The following is a 21,609-nucleotide window of genomic DNA, read 5'->3' as shown; positions in this document are numbered from 1 at the left end:
TTTATAGAAAGATATTCATAGAGTTAAAGTAATTTTTAAAATTCTATGAAAAAGATGGTTTTGAAGACATTACTAGAAACACTGTGTCCCTGTGTGCCTGGCGGTGGTTCACTACACTGTGGGCTCTGTGAGGGCAAGGATGATGTCAGGATTTTTGTTTTCCCCAAACTATCACAAGATAAGATCTTCAGTTAATAAATGGATTGATCTGTATTTAAGGACATGGCTTAGATGGATCTATTCGACATCTTATTATGAAAATTCTAAGCATACAGAGAAGTAGAAAGAATTTTGCAGTGAATGCTTATATACCCATCACCTAGATTCTACCATTAACATTTTACTGTATTTGTTTTATCATACATCTCTCCATCTGTCTGTCTCTCTATCCATTCACTAAGGTATCTTATTTTTGGTACATTTCAAGGATATTTCTGGACTGTCTTGGAAGCTGATTTGTACTCAGGGACCATAGTATGAATTAGTGAAAGAGAAGGTGATGAGTTGGTTTTAGGTATCAGACGTAGCTCTGTAACTGACCTCATGTGATATCTGTTGATAAATTATGATTTCTTGCTAACATTCCTATGATTTTTTTTTTTTTTTTTTTTTTTGCGGTACGTGGGCGTCTCACTGCTGTGGCCTCTCCCGTTGCGGAGCACAGGCTCCGGACGCGCAGGCTCAGCGGCCCTGGCTCACGGGCCCAGCCGCTCCGCGGCATGTGGGATCTTCCCAGACCGGGGCACGAACCCACATCCCCTGCATCGGCAGGCGGACTCTCAACCACTGCGCCACCAGGGAAGCCCATTCCTATGATTTTAATGTTCCTTCAGCCTTCAGTGTAATATTCTGATAGAAAGTCCTCAGTTGCCAACTGTAATGATTGTGTGAATGCCGATTCTGTGTGTTTACTGTTGCCGTTACAAATAGCTTTGACGTTATCTCACATGAGACTTCACCTTTCTTGTCTCTTCTGGTTAGGAGTAGCCCATCGAAGCCAGAGCAGTGAAGGAGTCAGTTCTCTCAGCAGCTCGCCCTCCAATAGCCTTGAAACACAATCTCAGTCTCTCTCACGTTCCCAGAGCATGGATATCGATGGAGTCTCTTGTGAAAAAAGGTAAAGTAAGCCAGTTTTCCAGTAAGCTGCTTTGTTGTTGGAAAGGGAAAGATCCATTCACTTTAATCTCTAGTCCAGTGGTCTCAAATGCCAGCCCAGAGATCCATGCCAGTCCTTAGCAAATCAGAGCTAAATATAATAAATTGAAAGGTCTTTGTTTTATTCTGAAATGTTCTGTATACCTTTTTTTGTTTTTGGTGTTGGAATGTCTTTTATGAAATAATGGTATAGGTGGTAAAAAAAAATTTTTTTAATGTCTTTATTTTGTAAATGCAAAGTTGGCAAGCATAGGTCAGCCCCTAAAAATTTCTGCAAAGATTTACTGCTTGGTGAAATTTTAAAAGTTTGGAAGGGTATAGGCAGGTAAGCCCCATATTCTAGGAGCTCCATGAGGATCAGGGTGTCTTGGAGCAGAGCCTTCCTGTGTTGTAGGTGTGCTGTGACAAGATAACAGAGTCGCTGAAGGGTTGAGTACTCCTTGGGCAGCCAGACCTCCAGGGCCTGGCTCCTTTGCCCTCAGGCAGCCCCCTCTGTTTATGTCAGTGGGCCAGACAGATACCATTTTCTGTGTGTGTTAGGATACTGGGGTGTCGCGCACTTGGTGGGTTGGGGTGAGGAGCCAGGTCGGGGGTTACCCCGCATTAGACAAGAATTCAGAAAGGACTACACTCCCAGGAAGAAGATCAAGTAGAAAAAAATCAACCCCATAGAGTAAAAACAATTGTGTTCTTATTACCTTTGCTCTGAGTGGATGAATTTTTAAAAATCAAGTCAACTCTGCAATTTCTTGGCCAGTGGGTAACTTTCACATGGGTTTAGAACCTAAATTTACACTATCGTGGTAGTCTGAAAAATCTCAGGCTAAGAACTGTCATAGATAATGGACTCTTTAGTGTCTTCAGGCATCTAGCAGATATAAACATAAATCATCCAAGTCTTTAGAAAATGTCCTTAGAAAAATTTCCAAGAAATATGAACTCATGGTCAAAAATTAAAGCATGCTAGAAAAAGCCACCATGAGTAAGAAGAGTCTGTAGAATCATAAAAACAGAATTATTCACCTAGATGTTTTGGGGGTTTGGAATTATCAAATACAGAATGTAAAATTTGTATGTTTAAATAAATTTAAAAGAGTATGGAAAACATGAATAAGGTATAAGCAACTATAAAAACAACCAAGCACATTTGAAAAAGAACCAAATAGAATTTCTAGAAATGAAAATAATAAACAGTGGATTAAAATAACTAAAGAGAAATTAACAAATGGAATGATAGAGCTGAAGAACTTATCCAGAGTGTACCACAAAGAGAAAAAGAACTGAAAAATATGAAGGGTATTTAGAAATATAGAGGACACAGATCCAATATATATCTAATAGAAATGTCAAAAGGAGAGAATAGGCAGACTGGGAGATTCCCCACCCTTCTCCTTATTCCATGTTTTTTCCTCTGCTGGTTTGGAAGCCATTATCAAAAAGATAAATGGCTGAGGATTTTTCTGGAGTTGATAAATGTTATGAATCCTCAGATTCAGGAAGCCCAACAACTCACGAGCAGATTAAACAAAGAGAAATTCATATCTAGACATTTTATAGTAAAATTGCAGAACACCAAAGACAAAGACGTTTAAAGCAGCCGGAGAGAAATGAGAGATTATCTACAAAAGAACAATAGTTAGATAGATGTCTCAGTGATGGAGGCCAGAGGATGGTGGAAGTAGCATTAAGTGCTGAGAGAACGTAACTGCCAGCTGGGAATTATGTGCCCTTGTGGAACTATCTTTTAAGAGCAGGGGTGAAATAAAGACATTTATAGATTTAAAAAACAAACTAGAACAACCTGATAGCCTGCCACCAGAAGACCCGAACTTTTAACAGATGCAGTTTAAGATGAAGGAAAATGGTCTCAGGACTAATGTCTGAGATGCAAGAAGGAAAGATGAGTCAAGAAAATATTAAATATGTGGTAACCCTAAACACTGATGGAGTAAGACAGTAATAACAGTTTATGAAATAGTATAGGGGGAGAGAAGTAAATCATCAGGTAGATCTAACATACTGAACAGCAGTAGCAGGTAAGCCAGAAGGGGAGTGATTTGTATACTTGGGAGAGGGGTAAAGACAGTGGCCAACTTTTAGATTTTGAGTTAAGAATACTTGATAAAGTTTCAAGGGTAACCACTGAAAGAACAGAAAGAGTTTGTTTTCAAACCAGCAAAGGGAAAATATGGAATTGGGGTGGGTAGGGAGGGGATTTAAGTCAATTCAAAGAAAGGGAAGAAAGAAACACAGATTTTAAAAAAGGCAAACAGCACAAAATAAGATGTTTAAAAGAAATGAAAATACGTCAGTAATCACAGTAAATCACAGTGAAACGTCAGGTTGGATTAAAAACAAAATAGAACACAGCTTTATTCTTGTTTACTGAAGGCATGCCTGAAACATTAGGTTAGAGAAAGTTTGAAAATAAAAGAAAGGGAAAAATATATACCGGGCAAAAATACTAAACAAAAGAAAATTGGGGAAAGTATATTAATAAATTAGACTTTGTCACAAAGTATTACTAGAAATAAGCACTGTACAGTGATAAGTGTTCAGTTTACCAGTAGGATATAACAGTTTCCAAAGTATATGCACTTAGTAATATAATAGCAACATGAAATAAGGCAAATCTTGATAGAACTAGAGGAAATTGACACAGACATAATCATAATGGGAGGTTTTTAACATGTCTTCTTCAAATTGAAAGATACAGAATTTGGCACTCTGCAGTTGGAGAATACACATTCTTTTCTGATAAGCTCCATTGACCCAGAGGTTTCAGGAGTCAGAATCATACAGATCATGTTTTCTGACATTAGCTTAGATAATTATATAAGGTAAAAAAATCTCTTAAAAACCCATCATGAATTTGGAAATTTTAAAAACAGATCATGTTTCTAAATACAAGTCAAAGAAGAAATCATAATGGAAATTTGGAAGCATCTAGAACTGAACAATAACAAATATTACATATCATCATTTGTGTGTTGCAGCTATGTGCTTCTTAAAGAGAATATAAAGCTATATATAATACATTAAAAATGAAAAATGGAAAAAGAATATAAATAAACATTGGGAATAAAACCCCTTTTCTTGGAATACTTTTCCTCTGGATATGTGCATGGCTAACCTCCTTCATATTTTTGCCCAGATAGCATTTCAGTGAGGTCACCCTATTTAAAAGGGGGAAAGCCCTGCCCTCTCAATTGCCTTTTCCCTGCTCTGTTTTCTTTAATTTTTCCATAGCATTTATCATATACTATATGCTTTGTTTATTGTTTATTATCTTTCTCCCTTTAACTAGAATGGAAGCTCCATGATGCAGGGATTTTTTTGTCTGTTTGTTTGTTGACATCTCAGACACCTGGAACAATGCCTGCATAGAACGGGCACTCAGTAATACTTGTTACTGAAAAAGAATTCTGTGAAAAATGTAAATATGCAGGATGGACATAAATTTCAAAATTTGGATGAAAATCAAATTCCTAGAAAAACACATTCTCCCAAAATTGACTCAAGAAAAAAGAGAGAACCTGAATAATCAAAAAAACGTGAAATAAATTGAATCAGTATTTTAAAATTTTCCAAAGAAAGCACGTTTCTTATATGATTTTATAGGTAATTCCAGCATTCCAACTTTACACACATTTTTCAGGTAATTTTTAAACTTACCAAATCAGTTTACGAGACTAATATGACCTTAATGTACAAAACCAGACAAGAATAATGTAAAAGAAGAAAATTAATTACATGGTAATCATGCTTATGAACATATTTGCAAAAGTCTGAAGATATTGGCAAATCAAATACTGCAGCACATAAAAAGAAGACAAAACACCTATGGGGCTAGATGCCAGGAGAGCAGTTACTGTGGGCTAGCGTAGTAGTGATTGAAAGGGTCATGAGGGGGGACTTTTGGGGTGCTGGTAATGTTCTGTTGCTTGATCTGGGTGTCGGTTACATTAGTATGTTTCCTTTGTGAAACTATTCAGCCAAACACATCATGCATGCACATTTCTGTATATTTCAACTAAAAGATTAGTTAAAAAAAATAATATAACATGACCAACTTGGGTTTATCTTAAGAATGCAAAGGTGCTTTAACATTAGAAAATCTATAAATATTATTCACCACATTATATATTAAATAGAAAAGCCATATAATCTTGGAAGTTGCAAAGGTTTGATACAATTCAACATTGATTCATGGTAAAAATCTTAGCAAACAGGAAACAGAAAGTTGCATCCTTAAACTGTAGGGCAGAGACAGAGTTCACCAAATATTCCACAGACTCCCCTGCATTTCTAGTCTCCTTTGCCATTAGATTGGGGCCAATTAACTAGTTCTGTCCAGTAGACTTGTGAATGGAAGTGACATGTGTCACTTTTAGGTGAAGGCAGTTGAGCCGATGATCCTCCTCCATCCCTCTCTTCTCTTGCTCTAGTGACCTTGGAGGCTGTATATTGCAGACGGCATAGATTAAAGATGGCCTAAGGTTGCTTCACTCATCAAACTTTGCGGAAGCAAGAAACAAACCCTTATAGTGTGAAGCCTCTAAGATTGCAGAGTGTATGTGTTACCACAACATAGCCTCTTATTCTCACTAATATAAAGGACATCTACCAAAAAACCACGGCAGCTCTCATACTCAGTGGTAAGAAATTAGAAGCATTCTCTTTAAAATCAGGAATAAAAAAAGGATGAGTGCCGTTTCTGCTTCTGTTCAACATGGGACCCTTCGCACTGCAGTAAAGCAAGTTAGGATTGGAGTGAAAGAAACAAAGCAGCTATTATTTGGAGATAAAATGATTGCCTTATAAGCCCAGTGTGTAAGTAAACAAGTAGCTTATAAGAGGTCTGTGTCTGAAGTCAGTTACATTACTATGTACTCGCGACAAATTAGAAAACTTAACTTTTAAAAAGGCCCATTCACAATTTTATTTAAAAATATTTGGTGCTGGGCTTCCCTGGTGGCGCAGTGGTTAAGAATCCGCCTCCCAATGCAAGGGACATGGGTTCAAGCCCTGGTCTGGGAAGATCCCACATGCTGTGGAACAACTACGCCTGTGCGCCACAACTACTGAGCGTGGGCTCTAGAGCCCGTGAGCCACAACTACTGAAGTAAGCCCGCACGCCTAGAGTCCATGCTCCGCAACAAGAGAAGCCACTGCAATGAGAAGGCCGCGCACCACAACAAAGAGTAGCCCCCCTTGTCACAACTAGAGAAAGCCCGCACGCAGCAGCAAAGACCCAACACAGCCAAAAAAAAAAAAATATATATATATATATGGTGCCTAAGGATAAATTTAGCAAAAGAAGTGAAAGACTTAGGGAGAAAATTATCAAAGTTTATTGAAAGAAGACCTTAAATACTTGGAGAGAGGTACCTTGTCCATGGATAGATCAGTAACGTAATGAGGTCTTTTCTTCCCAATTTGATCTATAGAGTCAGTGAAATTCTAGTCAAAATCCCAACAGGAGTTTTAAGGAACCTGTCAAGCTGATTCTTAAGTACGTGTGGAAGAGCAAAGGGCCAAGAATGGCCAAGACTCTCCTAAGGTAGAAGAACAAGGTAGAGGCGTTGACCTAGCATATAGCAAGGTTTATTGTGAAGTCGTAGTAAGTACAGCACAGTGGTATTGGCTCAGGGACAGACAGATTGTCTAATGGAACAGCCATGAGTATCCAGAAGGAGACCTGCACACGTATGACAGTTGGACATATGACGTAGGTGATTTCATATTGGTGTTGAAAAGGATGGTCTTTTCAATAAATGGTGCTGGGACAGTTATTTAATGTGGGGGAAATAATATATGTACTTCACCAGATTTTGTAATCAGGCTCTGATTGATTGTATATCATTTAGAAATAGTATGTATAGAAAACCTGCTCTTAATTTTTGTTTTTGAAAGTGAGCCTAAGAAAATAACAACTTGAGGAAAATATTTCCAATAATATTATTATTATTTTTGAAAGTGAGCCTAAGGAAATGACAACTTGGGAAAAATATTTTCAACAAGAATGATAGAATGTTTATATCCTAATATATGAAGAGCTCTTAAAAATTAATGAGAAAAAAGATGAACCTTTATTATTTTGCTTTCCTGACTGATTTTGATTGATATTTTAAAACTTTTCCCCAGGGAATTCCCTGGTGGTCCCATGGTTAGGACTTGGTGCTTTCAGTGCTGAGGGCACGGGTTCAATCCCTGGTCGGGGAACTAAGGTCCTTTAAGCCATGTGGCACGGCCAAAAAAAAAACCCACAAAAAACAAAAACTTTTCCTCAACCAGTAGCTATGACATTGGGTGGATTTATCAAAGGTGAAAGACTGATTGTCTTTTATACTTAAAGCATGTCCCAGGTGGATGTGGATTCAGGAATTGAAAATATGGAAGTTGATGAAAATGACCGAAGAGAAAAAAGGAGCCTCAGCGATAAGGTTGGTAAGAGATGAAGCCCTTGCTTCTGTTTTTAGTTACAGGTAATATAAATAAACACTGCTTCATGTCTTGTATCTGTAAAGTCCATGAGAGAATGCCACCCCAAACCAGCAGATCCTATTTAGTTGACTGGGTTTTTTCTTTTACTTTTTTCAGGAAAAGTGGGTAGCCTTGATCACCCTTATTAATGGAAGTATAACTCAGTCCTTTTACCTGATAAAAATCCTTCAGTTATCTTTGTTTCAGGTCCATGTTTTTTTCAGTAAATGTTAGCAAATAATTTAGAGCTAATTTGAATTTTTTTCTGTCTGTCTTTAATTGCTTAAGCAAGTAGGTCATCACATCTTTGGTTGTATTCTGAGGGAAATGACTGGGAATTGAAGCAAGAATGTGAGGAAACAGGAGGCTTTTATATTTTGTTATTATCTGAGCCTTAGTTTCCTATACTTAGAAAAAGGATTTTTTGGGTTTTTGGTGTGTGTCATGGTGTAGAACTGGTAGAGATAATTGCATCACTTTCTGTTCAGTAAATTATTGGGGTTCAGCAACATTATTAGAAGCTGGACTGTAGCCTCCTGGTGGTGCAGTGCTTTATTTTGTATAGGTTTTGAGTGTTTACAAAGTTCTTTCATATATGATACTTTCTGTGATGGAAAGTAGTGAAAAACATTGAATTCTGGAAAAATTTCTAGAGAAAAATTGGTTGTATACCTAGAATGTCAACCTGGTCTTTTAGCATTCAGAAAAGTAAATAAATGGGATATATGTACATCCTTTATCACTGTCTTCCTTGGCAATTCCTGATAACAATCCTGCTGTTTTATACTCCCCCCACCCCATAGACTTGTGTTGTAAACTCGTGAGACCTACATGTTGTAACCTTGAAGTCATAGTAGCAAGTTTATTTTTCCCTAAATCAGTAGGTGAATAGTTTTATGCATTTCTAAAATATCCTCATTTGTAAAAAATTAAATCAGAATTAGGTATTTCTATTAAAGTCTAACTCACACCTCCTACTACTTGAAATTAACCCTCAAATCTTCTTCCTCACAAGGAGCCTTCATCAGGTTCTGAAGTGTCTGAAGAACAGGCCTTACAGCTGGTCTGTAAGATCTTCCGTGTCTCCTGGAAGGACCGGGACAGAGATGTCATCTTTCTTTCTTCTCTTTCTGCACAATTTAAGCAGAACCCAAAAGAAGGTAGGAATCAAGCTCAGCTGTCTTATTTCAGAGCCCTTAATAGAAAACCAGGATGAAAAATCTTTTGTCTTTCCCTCCTATCCACATTCATTGTCTTGCTTTGCAGTTGTATTTTTGATTACAGGGATACTTCTTGATGAGGACACTGCTGTTTGGCTACTTTCCACCTATCTTATTGATAAATTATTTTTTTTACTTTTATGGTTTCTCTAAAAGAAAACCGTATAAATAAGTTAATGGTCTCTACTGTCTCAAGGTTGAAGTTTTTTCCTTTGCAGTAAGAAGGTGCTTAGAGAGAGCATTAGCGCCTCTTATACTCTGGGCAGGGGTATACTGGGTAGTCGCCGGGGATCCTGAGAGAGGCACTCTGGATGACCTATGCCTGCTGTAAGTGCCTCCCGGGTCATATGGAGACAGTGGAGTAAATCGACGTGATTAAACTGCTTAGCAAGATAGCACATGTTGATATTTTGCAGTGTTTACAGGATTCTATTTTAAGAGGCTACACTAAACCACACTTACAGCAAAGTAATAAAACTCTTAGCAAGATACCAGCATTACAGGGCACACTCACTTTTCTCTACAGCAGTCATTTCGAGAACAGAAGAGGGAGGGGAAGTGCGCCGGAGTGTTCTTCTCCGTATCACTAGTATATAACCTCCCTGATGGCAGGAATTTTTGTCTGTTTTGCTCACTGATGTATTCCCAGTGCCTGCACTTAATAATCCCTCAGTAGATATATTTTAAATGAGTGAATGAACATCAAGGAGATTGCATTCCCTTTTCTCTGCTGCTTATCTTCCATTACAGACACGTGTGCACGCGCACACACACACACACACGCGCGCGCACACACACACACACACACACACACACACGAGTCCTCTGTGTTCCTGGTGGATGGATAGTTTACTTCTGACTTCACTGAGATCTTCTTAACTCTGGTTATAGAGATGAGCTTAGCAACCGTGAGTTTCAAAACCCTGCCACTTGTAATTACTGTAAATGTTAAGATTCTTAAATCTGTCCAGTACATATATAAGTGGTAATTTTTAATAACAAATCAGATAAGATTTACATGGGTTAGACATTTTATTTATTTAGTAATATTTAAAATATATCTAAAGGCCTACAGTAAAGCAGTTGGGAGCTGCAAAGAATAAGAAGGAAGCTAGAAGACAGAATCTGCTCCAGAAAGGCAGGTGGTGACTAAATATTAGACCCTTCATAAAATACTTTGAACTTTGTACTTAATAATTTAACTATATAAACATATAGAGGTGAAGAAATATTAACCCAGTTTGCATTTCTAGTGTGATAAACTAACCTCTGTAGTTGGGAGTAGCTCTTTTTATAGTTAATGTATATCAGCAGTGACTCTCATCAACTGGGCTCCAGTTCTTTTTTGTTTTTTTTCTAATAAGCTTTCTGTTTTGGAATAATTTTAGATTTACAGAAAGTTCTAGAGATAGTGCAGGGAGTTCCTATATACACTTCACGCAGTTTTCCCTAATGTTAACATCTTACATAACCATAGTATATTTGTCAGAACTAAGATCTTACTGTTCACTAAACTCCAGACCTTATTTGGATTTCACCAGGTTTTCTACTGATGTCCTTCTACTGTTCCAGAATCCAACCCAAGATACCACATCGAACTTCTCTGGTTCACTTTGGCTTATTCAAGGACCGTGTGTATGAAGAACCATGTGTAACCTCTTCTTTATTCTGCCTTTCCAACAGTGTTCTCTGATTTTAAGGACTTGATTGGCCAGATTTTAATGGAAGTGCTAATGATGTCCACTCAGACGAGAGATGAGAACCCATTTGCCAGTCTGACAGCCACATCCCAGCCAATTGCAGCGGCAGCTCGGTCACCAGACAGAAATCTCATGCTAAATACCAGCTCCAATCCAGGAACAAGCCCCATGTTCTGCAGCGTGGGTTCCTTCGGTGCCAGCTCTTTATCTAGGTCTGTGTGGTTCTTTTTGCACATCTCATTGGTGGTAAAATAGCCAGGAAGTATGTAAGAGAAGGGAATGTTCATTTGTGGGCCTGTCATGCAGATTATGACATGCATTGTGTTTGGGGGATGGATTGACTCATTGAGGAGATATTGCCTCTTCCACTTGGGTCTCTTTGGCTTTCCATGGTTAGGCTATTGGTAAGTTAAGTTTTAGGAACAAATGATTGTGTATAGTATATTATTCTTTGGAAAGAAGGCTTTCTCATATTATAAGTATAGCCTCTAAAGCAGTACGGCAGTCTAATTACAGTTATTTAGATGAGTCTCTAAAAGATCTGTATACTTGAACACTTAGAGATATGAAGTGAAATTATACTATTCTTTAAAAACATGATATTTTCCATTTTAGTTATTTATCTCAAGCTTTTCTTCAATTTTCTCTCCTTTCCTCCCTTTCTCAACTCGTTTAGCCTCTATGAGACTAGCCCAGCTCCCAGCATGAGTGTCTGGAGCTCTGTGCCAATGATGAGTCTGCCTCTGGCCCCCTCGTCCCGGGCAGCCAGCCAGGCGTCCACTCCTCCCGCTTCCCTCAGTCCTCACGGCGCAGCTGCGGGGACACCTGCGGGAAGCCAGCCCTCGTCTCCGCGGTACCGGCCCTACACTGTCACCCACCCCTGGGGGTCGTCATCTTCTCCTGCCCCGCGGTCCTCGGGCAGCTCCATCCTGTCGAGCTCCCCAGGCCTGCCCACCCCAGCTAGTAGCCCTCAAGCTGTGCCCGCCAGCTCCTCCCGACAGAGACCCACCGGCGCGGGGCCACCTTTACTGTCCGCCTCACCCGGTGCGGGTGCCATGAGCAGACGGCCCTCCTCCCTAAGGAGCTCTCCTAGGTATCTATGCAGCAGGAGAGTCGGGTGCGTGTTTGCAGTGCAGGGAGAGGAGATTAACATGGTTTGGAAGAACTGTCGTGTGGCACTGACCTCAGTTACCTGTGTTTCTCTGTTTGGGGTCATTAACCCGCGTGTCTAACTGGTTCGGTAGGCTCGTGCCCCGAGTCCACGCCCAGCCAGGCTTCAGTCACATCAGAAAGTATGGGTTGCTTGATGGTGAGACCCTTTCTTCCCTTCTTCCCCCTCACTCTTCCTCCTTCCTGTACAAAATAAAAAGAAGTCACTTGGTGTTTGAAATTGAGTGCACATGTCATGCCTCATGACAAATGAATTTCAGAGACTGGGCAGCTTGTATTTGAGAGTTGGGGCTCACAGGACCACTTTTCCACGTTTCGTACTGTTGCTAATCATAGTTGAAATACAGTCAGACCAAGGGGTTGAGGGAGCAGATCCCTTACCTCTGGCAAGTGGTTATGCCTTGACACTTTGTTTTCAGCCCCTTAGAAAGAAGCAGTATCGTGACTCCATTAATCCACGCCCTCCACCCCTCAAGTGTTCCTATGCCTTTATATAATTTAGGTGAATTATTTTTCTGCATGTCAGTAGACAAAACTTGTAGCGTAAGATTTCATTAAAAGGCCAGCAATTGTAAAAGCTTCCCTCCTCTCTGTTTTCCTTTGTTCCCTGATGACTTTTTTTGCTTTTGTTACGGTAGTATGTACGACAGTCCTTTCTCCTTCCTCTTCCTCGCACTTTCTGGGGACAGTAGTGATGAAGATGGAGAAGAAGATGATGATGATGGTGATGATGAAGGTGGTGGTGGTGGTGATGAGTTTTCTTGTGTCCAGTTTGGGTCCAGGTATCAGAGGAATGGAGTCTGACCCCTGCATGTGCCTAGGTGCTTAGGAACTAACTTTCATAAGTCTTAATTAGAGGTGTGCTCTGAATCCAAACAGGATAGGGTCAAATGACTCCAGGTGGCCTGGAGAGTCAAGATGTGAGAAACTTTGCATGTACTAAAGCATTAGGACCTTCTCATGGGGTAAAGTGGTACACAGAAAAAATTTCATAGTTGTTGCCTGACAAGTTTGGAGAAAAACTTACATGTAATCATTTGTCAAGAACATGAACAGGATCAGTCATCGTTAAGATCAAAGATTAAAGATCAGTCATCATTAAGTTCACCCACCCTAAGATCTAAAATGAGAGGCCCTCCATTTATCTGTTGGAAGAGTATTCTTATGAGCTGCCAGGTGTGAGCAAAATCTACTCTGCGAGGCATGTTCTCTTATGTACAGTTGCATGGGTTGCTGCTATTTAGGAATGGCAGAGGGGCTGGAACTTATGTCTGTCTCTGTGTGTGTGTGTGTGTGTGTGTGAGTGTGTGTCCCTCTCCAGCTCACTCCGGGCAATCCATTGAAGAGCATATGGGGTCATACTGTCTGGTATAACTGTGATGCTGCTTTCACTTCTTTTTTTTTTTTTTCCTTTCAATAAATGTTTTAAATTTTATTTATTTATTGTTGGCTGTGTTGGGTCTTCATTGCTGCATTCTGGCTTTCTCTAGTTGCGGCAAGCGGGGGCTACTCTTCATTGCCGCTTGCGGACTTCTCATTGTGGTGGCTTCTCTTGTTGCGGAGCATGGGCTCTAGGCTTGCAGGCTCCAGTAGTTGTGGCACGCAGGCTCAGTAGTTGTGGCTCACGGGCTCTAGAGCGTAGGCTCAGTAGCTGTGGCACACGGGCTTAGTTGCTCCGCGGCATGTGAGATCTTCCTGGACCAGGGCTCGAACCCGTGTCCCCTGCATTGGCAGGCGGATTCTTAACCACTGCGCCACCAGGGAAGTCCCACTGCTTTCACTTCTAATCTTAAATTTTGCTAATCATTCACCTCCTTGGCCTTGGTAAAGCCAGACCGTATTTGTTTAGACGGCCTGTGGAATGGCAGCAGAGGCTAAAGCATAGCTCATGATGTTGCTGAATGTTCACCCCTGAAAACCGAGTGAAAGAGACCACTTGGGTCTTCGAGGTGACTTTGAGCAAGAAAATATAATAGCCCCGTCTTTCTAACCCTCCCACTCATTGTCTTACAATTTTGCTCTTAAATTGAAGTTTCCTCTGTACCAAGTTGATATTTGTGCCCAGCAGTGTTCAAAAATAGCTCCAGGCTATAAATAGAGACAGCCGTAGGAGCGAGGTACGCTGCATTCAATTCATCGGTGTTCAGAAGAATCATTAGAGGGTATATAAAGAGAGAGGGGTGTTGGTGCAATGTCGAATATTGATTCAGGAAGGTCAATATTTGTATTAGGTTGAACATTGTATCACTGTTTCTCAAGTAAATTTCCCAAAGATAGAAGTGTCTTTTTCATGTAGATAAAGTCCTAATCCATGACTATAGTAATGCAGCAGACATCCTTGTCAGGAATCAATTTCTGTACCTGATAAAAGTGCTTTATTAATCTGTTTTACTGTAAGCTATCTGTGGGAGAAACACTGTCTCTCCCGGGCCTGTTGAATTCCACCTTCCTCTAACAAAGATACCAGAATTGTATGCTGCTTTCACCGACTCCGACTCCGCTCTAGACTTCTAACATCCCAGCCTTGTCTCAGATCTAGACTTGATAAGGAGAAATAAATCTTACCGATTACGTACTCATAGCTGCGAATAGTTACGAGCATCACCTGCCGGGTACTGTGTCAGCTCTCAGCCTACGTTATCACTCTAATCCTCACAGCACCACCCCTACTTACTGCCAGGAAACGTGGGTACAGGGAGGTTAGTCACACAACTAGTACGAGGCAGATCCTGAGTCCAGAACTCACATGCCTCCCACCATACCCAGCTGCCTCTGGCTTCTCCATCTTTGCCCAGTGGGACTTGCGTTGTTCTCATTCCTTACTAGTTATTTCGCTGCCCAGAGTTTACACATCTACTCAGTTCCTTGGCAAGAAAGTGCCAACATTTTACTCCTTAATTACAAAATTCCACTCCAGTCGGTTGGCAGGTCCTTTGCTGGCTGTTAAAATGAAATCTGATCTGTCCAGGTTTTAGAAATTATAGATTCTGAATCTATATCAAAAAGAATGTAGAAGGACAGGGCGTATTCATATATAACTGATTAAACAGAGAAGAACTTGAGAATGCACGTAGTGTCAGAACCAAGAAGTAGCAGAAAAATCTGATTAATTTGGGCAGTCGGTGAAGAGTTTTTTTCTTTCCCCTTTTCTAATTGATCTTAGAATTTTATTTACTTGGAAGTAAGTACTTTTAACACCCACTTCTCGCCTGGTAAGATCAATGTCATAGAAGCAGCAGTCAAGGGGGCTTGTTTCTATCTCCCTTTGTGCTTGCCCAGTGGAATCGATGGGTTGTACATCTTTTGTGAAGTAGTTAGGACATACATTCCTATGTTAATTATTTATAGTGGTGATAATAAGGGTTAATTTAAGAAAGGCAAAAACATTCCTTCTAGAATGTTTCGTGTGCTCTGTGAAAAAAGCTATAAGAATTATAAGGAACTACTTCCTTACAGGAAGTATGGAAGGGATGGAGGGGAATGGAAGGGATGGAGCAGGAATGGAAATGAGTGAAGTGAGAGTTATCTTTGTAATAAAGATAACAAAGGAATTATTCTGAGGAAATGTTTTCTGATTGTTTCCTAGGAAGTTGAGGACTGGAAAGAAGTTTTTCTTTCATTTATTGGGTTCTTCTTTTCACTGCTTAGGTATTTCAGTGAAGGAGATCAAATCTTGAAAGTTCTGAGCCTATGTGAATAGAGAAAGAGAAAACTAGCAAATAGTGGAAAACATTGACCTTTCCCCTCTTACTTCTGCTGACCATCACTATTTGGAGATGAAGCAACGGAGATGGTCGAAAGGAAATCTTTCTACCATGTCTGTCCCCCAAACCCTCCAGTGATTTCCCTTCTCCCACAGAGTAAGACCCAAAGCCTCTCACCCTGGCCTGCAAGACCGTGCATCCCACGTGTACACACACACACACACACACACTCACATTCACACTCACACACTCTTCCTGCCCCTTTCTGTCACCCATACTCTGCCTTTCTTTTCCTTCATAGCACTTAAAGCACTTCTGTACTATTTTTGTTTTTAATTGTCTCCTCTCTGTAATGTAGTTGGCATATAACAAGGTCTTTATCTGTTTGATTCAGTGTACTGCCCCCAGGACCTTCGACAGTGCAGACATTTGTTCAGGGAATTTACATGGCTTGACTCTGCCCAGCTCTGCCTTTGCCTTGCATCTAGAAAATATACCATTCCAAAGTCTGCATCTAAAAAAGTAATAAAATAGGGTGATTATTCCCACAATAGAAGAATGGAAACTGCGATGGAATCCTTTTAAGAAACAAGTTTTCTTGGTACATTTAAAATGGGACTCAATTTGCACAGATCTGATGCATGTATAAATCCCCAGAAATATTTTCATTGTGTTTTCAGAAGGATTCAGCTGTATTTCCAATATGTGAAGTAATTACATTATTCAGTTGGATTGTTGATGTCGTTATCAGAAAATGGTTCACATATTCTCCCAAGGGAGGTATAATTTTATAGATACTCTTAGGACTTAAACATGACATATTTCCAGTGTCATATTCCATGTTACGGTTGTAAAAGCATCATGAATTTCATAACAACTTCTTTAGGGAAAAAATGAAATACTATTTTAAAACATTTAAAAATGTCCATTGATAGCATAAATTTGATGCATATAAACTGTACACCCCTTGTTCCTTCAGTATCACATTCAAAATTTGAGTTCAGCTCTTTGAGTTCAAACCTAGAGATCCTTATAAACCGGTTTTGACCACTGACAATCATGCACATCCCTGGTGACACTGGCTGCTTTGCATAGCTGTGCTCATGATCTACTTCGGCACCCTTAGGACTGATCTTATAATTTGGAAGCATGTTGACGAACGCTAGGGTTTATTCTATGTTTTCTGTTTAGTTAAACAGAAACATAGTTTCTGTTCTTTCTTTTGTTCTTTTCTTTTGTTCTGTTCTTTTCTTTCTGTTTAGTTTCTTTTCTTTCTTTCTTTCTCTTCTCTTGAAAGTCACTTGGAAGTGTTGTTTGGTGCCTGACAGATGATCACAGCATACATCAACGTCTCTTATCTTTGAAACTTCTCTTATACATTCTGAGTGTCTCCCGTTGCCTTGCCTGGCGGTCTCGTACACACCCTGTCATTTTTCATGCCTTTGCGAAATGTTCGTGAAGGCATTTCGGTTGACTTTGAGGTGTTCAGATCTAAGTTAAAATGAAAGGGGACGTTTTGGCTGAGAATGGAACCCAGTGTCAGTGCATCAGCAGCCACCAGCTAAGCGCGTTGACTTCCCACAGTCGTTCACAGGCACAGCATCAGACTGACTCCTTGCAACTGGCAAGGACCTATTGGCATCAAATATCAGATACTTTCCATTTCAGAGGTGTAAAAACGTGAGAAAGATGGGGCTTGTTATCAAGGAAATGTATAGTTTAAATACTTCATTTTAAACACGAGGAAGATCTATTTTCATTGTCATCTGTGAGAGCTTTTCAAAGGGAATTTAACCTTAACTGTGTAGAGTTATAAGCCTGTGTTAGCAAATTTCATCTTTGGGAAGTGCAGTGAATATAGTCCCTGAGTCACTAACCTCAGATGGAAGAGGGAGGGATAGCAGATGGCTTGAGAGCGGGATCGTGGCAGGTAAAGCCAAATATCTTTCTCCCCTGTCTCCTTCTGCGGATTCACCACACTACTTATATTTATGGGTGGGTTTTTCTGTTTTGTTCTTATGTTTTGTTTTGTTTTTTCCTTTGCTTCATTACAGTCCTCATCTTTCTGTTGTCAGGCCAATTAACAGATAACAGATCTTACCATACCATGAACTGTAGCCCAAAATTTAAGTGGTGTGAAGACACAAGAATTGTTTTTGGTTTTTTGAGGTTTCCCACCCTGGGCTGCCCATCTTTGTCTCTGGTGAGGCACTTTGTGGGTGGCTCCATTTCCTGCCCAGTCAGGAGGGCGTTGACTGCCTTGTGCTTTTTTTTTTTTTTTTTTTAAATTTATTTATTTTGGGCTGTGTTGGGTCTTCGTTTCTGTGCGAGGGCTTTCTCTAGTTGTGGCAAGGGGGGGCCACTCTTCATTGTGGTGCGTGGGCCTCTCACTGTCGTGGCCTCTCTTGTTGCGGAGCACAGGCTCCAGACGCGCAGGCTCAGTAGTTGTGGCCCACGGGCCTAGTTGCCGCGCGGCATGTGGGATCTTCCCAGACCAGGGCTCGAACCCATGTCCCCCGCATTAGCAGGCAGATTCTCAACCACTGCGCCACCAGGGAAGCCCTGCCTTGTGCCTTTGAGTGCTTCTCAGCCTCCCCTCCTCCCTTCCCTTCTGTCAGACCTATGTAGTAAGTAAGTTGTAAGAATTCAGGTTTACGCGACTCTGGCCTGAGAGCCTTGGATTTAAAGCCTTGGCATTGGTTTCATCTTTTTAAATTGAAATACTCTAATATCATACTTTCATTCCAAGGTCAATTATGTGTATTCTTCTAAAATTCTAAGGTCAGTTATGTATATATTCCAAAATTACTTTTGTGTATCTATGCATCTATCTGCATAATGTATCATTAATATCTTAATTCTTCTTTTAGTTTCTAGCTCCTCTCTGCCCCAGGCTGAAGTAGGGATGGGTATCTCAAGTTCCTGATGTTCTTCCCCGCCTTTATCATCTTTCACATGTAAATTTTTTTTTTTTGCTAAGTTTATATTTTTTCATTTGTCTTCATTTCATAATTCCTGACCTCTTCCTATGCCATGATTAATCTTTTTGTATCTTTTATGTCTATCAAATTTGTGAGTTAAACAGCAGATTTGGTATTTGACCTATTGATGGTTAATCTAAACTTTGATTTCCTAACACCTAACCCTTGTGATAATGGTCTCAGGGAATAGTTGTTACTAATAATAACAGTGCCTCACGGTGTATCCTGCTTATATTTTACAAAACACCTCCACATGATTTTATTGAACCCTCACTGCAGATGAGATGAAGTTCTTGGTTCAGGTAACAAGTAAGCAGTAGGGATGGGAATAGAACGCAAGTTTGGATACTCCTAGTGCAAGGTTTTTGTTTTGTTTTCACTATACTACTTTGTCCCTTTTGCCAAACATTTTGGAAAATTTGTGTTTGTAACATATTTTTCATGTCTCCTTCTAACTGGACGGTTTTCCTAAGTCCTGTTGCCTAATGCTGGATGAATTGAAGGCTTTTAAGGTCTGTGCTAGAAGTTAGGAAGAGGGGTGTTTTGTTAGTCCCTTGTAACTTCCCTCCTAAAGACTTCGATTACGTAATAGCGTAGGCTGGCTTTAACCTCCAAGCCTGCCTAATTGCAGCTGGCCAGTTGGATTTACATACGTGTGGTATCCCTTCAAATGCCCAGCGCTCAGTAGCAATTCTTAGAGTCCTCCTGGTTTTGTAAGGTGCTGTTCCCAAGAAGATAAGATGTTGGGTTTCTGGACAGACTTTCTTCTTAGGTCAATAAAATGTTTACTAAAAATTGCTATTGTTGGACTTGGAGCAGGTGAAACAAGCAGTCCGCTCCAGCCTCGGCTGCATGGGTGTCTGTGCTTTGTTCTGGGCGTGGGGACCCTAACGGGCTTTCTGCAGAAGTGCGAACTCTTATCAAACATGATTTATTGAGAACAGGTAAAAATCATCCTTTCTTCTTTTCTCCAAAGTTTTGGAGCCTCTGGTGGGGCAAGTACTTGGGATTCCTACAGCGACCATTTCACCATTGAGACGTGCAAAGAGACAGATATGCTGAACTACCTCATCGAGTGTTTTGACCGAGTTGGAATAGAGGAAAAAAAAGCACCGAAGGTAACATGAAATGGATTCTTTTTTTTTTTTCGGTACACGGGCCTCTCACTGTTGTGGCCTCTCCCGTTGCGGAGCACAGGCTCCGGACGCGCAGGCTCAGCAGCCGTGGCTCATGGGCCCAGCCGCTCCGCGGCACATGGGATCTTCCCAGACTGGGGCACGAACCCGTGTCCCCTGCATCGGCAGGCGGACTGTCAACCACTGCGCCACCAGGGAAGCCCGAAATGGATTCATTTTAAAGCCCCCACAAAAACCTAGTTATGTGGTGGATAAATAATTGGTTTTTGACCCCCTAATGAGCATTCACTCATGTATTCAATCAGTAAAGTGGTTATTGAGCATCTACTATGGGTCAGGCACTGTGTTAGGAAGCTGGGGGTGGATCAGTGAACCAGACAGACGAGGATCCCAGTCCTCATGGAACTCACATCCTAGTGGAGGGAAGAAGTGACAGGGCCAAGTGCCACTGCCACCAGCGACTTACACGGCCCTGATGATTTCTCTCCTAGTCTGTCGTAATCATAATAACCAACATTTATGGAGCGCCTAGACTGCCAGACACTTGGCTAGGTCTCATTCTCACAGTTGTTCATTAGTCCAGTGTGGTCCTGTGTGGTATAAGTATTATTTTTTTCCATTGTGTTAATAAGCAAATGAACCTCAGAGAGATCAAGTACATACTAACCTCGGTCTTTCCTAAAAGCCAAGTGGTGTAAAGTGAACTTTCGAAAAGCGAGGGATACCTGTAATTGTCCAGAATCACATAAATAATAAATTGCAAAACTGGGTTTAAACTCAGCAAGCTGCACTTTTTCTTCTGTTTCATGCTGAGTTACTTTATTATTATCGCATTTCATTCCTATTTCATTTTCTTTTTTTTTTAAGTTTTTATTGGAGTATAGTTGATTTACAATGTTGTGTTAGTTTCAGGTACACAGCAAAGTGAATCGGTTATACATATACAAATATCCACTCTTTTTTTTTTAAGATTCTTTTCCCATATAGGCCGTTGCAGAGTACTAAGTAGAGTTCCCTGTGCTATACAGTAGGTCCTTATCAGTTATCTATTGTATATATAGTAGTGTGTATATGTCAATCCCAATCTCCCAATTTATCCCCACCACCCCAATTTCATTTTCTAGTTCTGGTTTTCCACTGGAAACTAATCCGGTTGTCAACCTGTTAGCTTCATATTTGTGAAGGGCTTCTTGGGGTTTGCTGCACTTAACCTTAGCAAAATCAAAGAGAGTGGGCATATCTCTGAAATCCCCACGTGGTCACCTGAAGCTTCTGCTTCTCTCTTCTCTAATTGTAGATTTTAGCGGAGACATTATACTTGGACGATACAGTTACTCTAGTTTGTTCATCATCAGTAAAGGAAGAGAAAAGGGTGCCATTTCCTGCAGATTGATCTCTTCTGACTCTTGTCAGTTTTCAACCGTATGGGATTATTTTGTTTGTCTTTGTAGACCTAACCTCTACCTTTCTTTGCAGATGTGCAGCCAGCCAGCAGTCAGCCAGCTTCTGAGCAACATCCGCTCACAGTGCATATCCCATACTGCATTAGTACTACAAGGGTCCCTCACACAACCAAGGTATGAAAAACCAATATGTGCTTGCTGTTAGCAGGGAGAGGGCCCTCTCCATCAGGCTGTCCAGCCATTCTGCACCACGTTGGATAACTCACTTCCTCACCCATGAAATGAGTGTTTGACTAGATGGTTTCTGAGGTCCCTTTCTTTCTCTAAAATACTATGAAAATAAAACACTCTGTGTGCTTTATTGAGATAGACTGTGGTTCAAATATGTTGACATCAGGGCAGGAAATTAGTAATTCAGTTTAAAAGCAGCTGCTTGAAAGCAGTATAGATACTTGAAAAAAATGTGCAGATCATCACTTTCCATGTGTCATATAATCAATTTCTGTTATTCAATAATAAAGAATAGTGGTGGAATAGGTAATATGGGAATCACCCAAAGTGTACTACATTATTAATTTTTGTTCAGAGGGTCCCATAAAGGTTTCAAGTTTAATAAAAGAGTATTTCTGTATTTCATTTCTCTTATGAAAAGAC

At 40.4% G+C, this 21,609-nt stretch overlaps 1 protein-coding gene across 10 annotated transcripts in view; it reads left to right on the top strand.

The window, feature by feature from the left end:
- UBE4B (ubiquitination factor E4B) overlaps positions 1-21,609 on the top strand; it is a 110,736-nt gene that overhangs the window by 34,486 nt on the left and 54,641 nt on the right. For 6 of the 10 annotated variants that reach the window (XM_089901667.1, XM_089901659.1, XM_089901661.1 and 3 more), the window contains 7 exons: positions 982-1,117; positions 7,514-7,601; positions 8,657-8,801; positions 10,545-10,773; positions 11,238-11,654; positions 19,393-19,534; positions 21,029-21,129. In XM_089901667.1, the coding sequence (XP_089757793.1) occupies positions 1,086-1,117; positions 7,514-7,601; positions 8,657-8,801; positions 10,545-10,773; positions 11,238-11,654; positions 19,393-19,534; positions 21,029-21,129 (1,154 nt within the window). In that variant the 5' untranslated portion in view covers positions 982-1,085. Of the gene's footprint in view, positions 1-981; positions 1,118-4,462; positions 5,814-7,513; positions 7,602-8,656; positions 8,802-10,544; positions 10,774-11,237; positions 11,655-12,369; positions 12,514-19,392; positions 19,535-21,028; positions 21,130-21,609 lie in introns of all 10 variants that reach the window. The other 4 variants (XM_089901679.1, XM_089901676.1, XM_089901686.1 and 1 more) reach the window with 4 other exon arrangements.

Source organism: Delphinapterus leucas, chromosome 1 (assembly GCF_059928025.1).
Source record: "Delphinapterus leucas isolate spDelLeu-1000000601 "Yukka" chromosome 1, BTC_Dleu_Yukka2, whole genome shotgun sequence".
Taxonomy (NCBI): Eukaryota; Metazoa; Chordata; class Mammalia; order Artiodactyla; family Monodontidae; genus Delphinapterus; species Delphinapterus leucas.
This window is presented reverse-complemented; position numbering and strand designations above follow the sequence as displayed.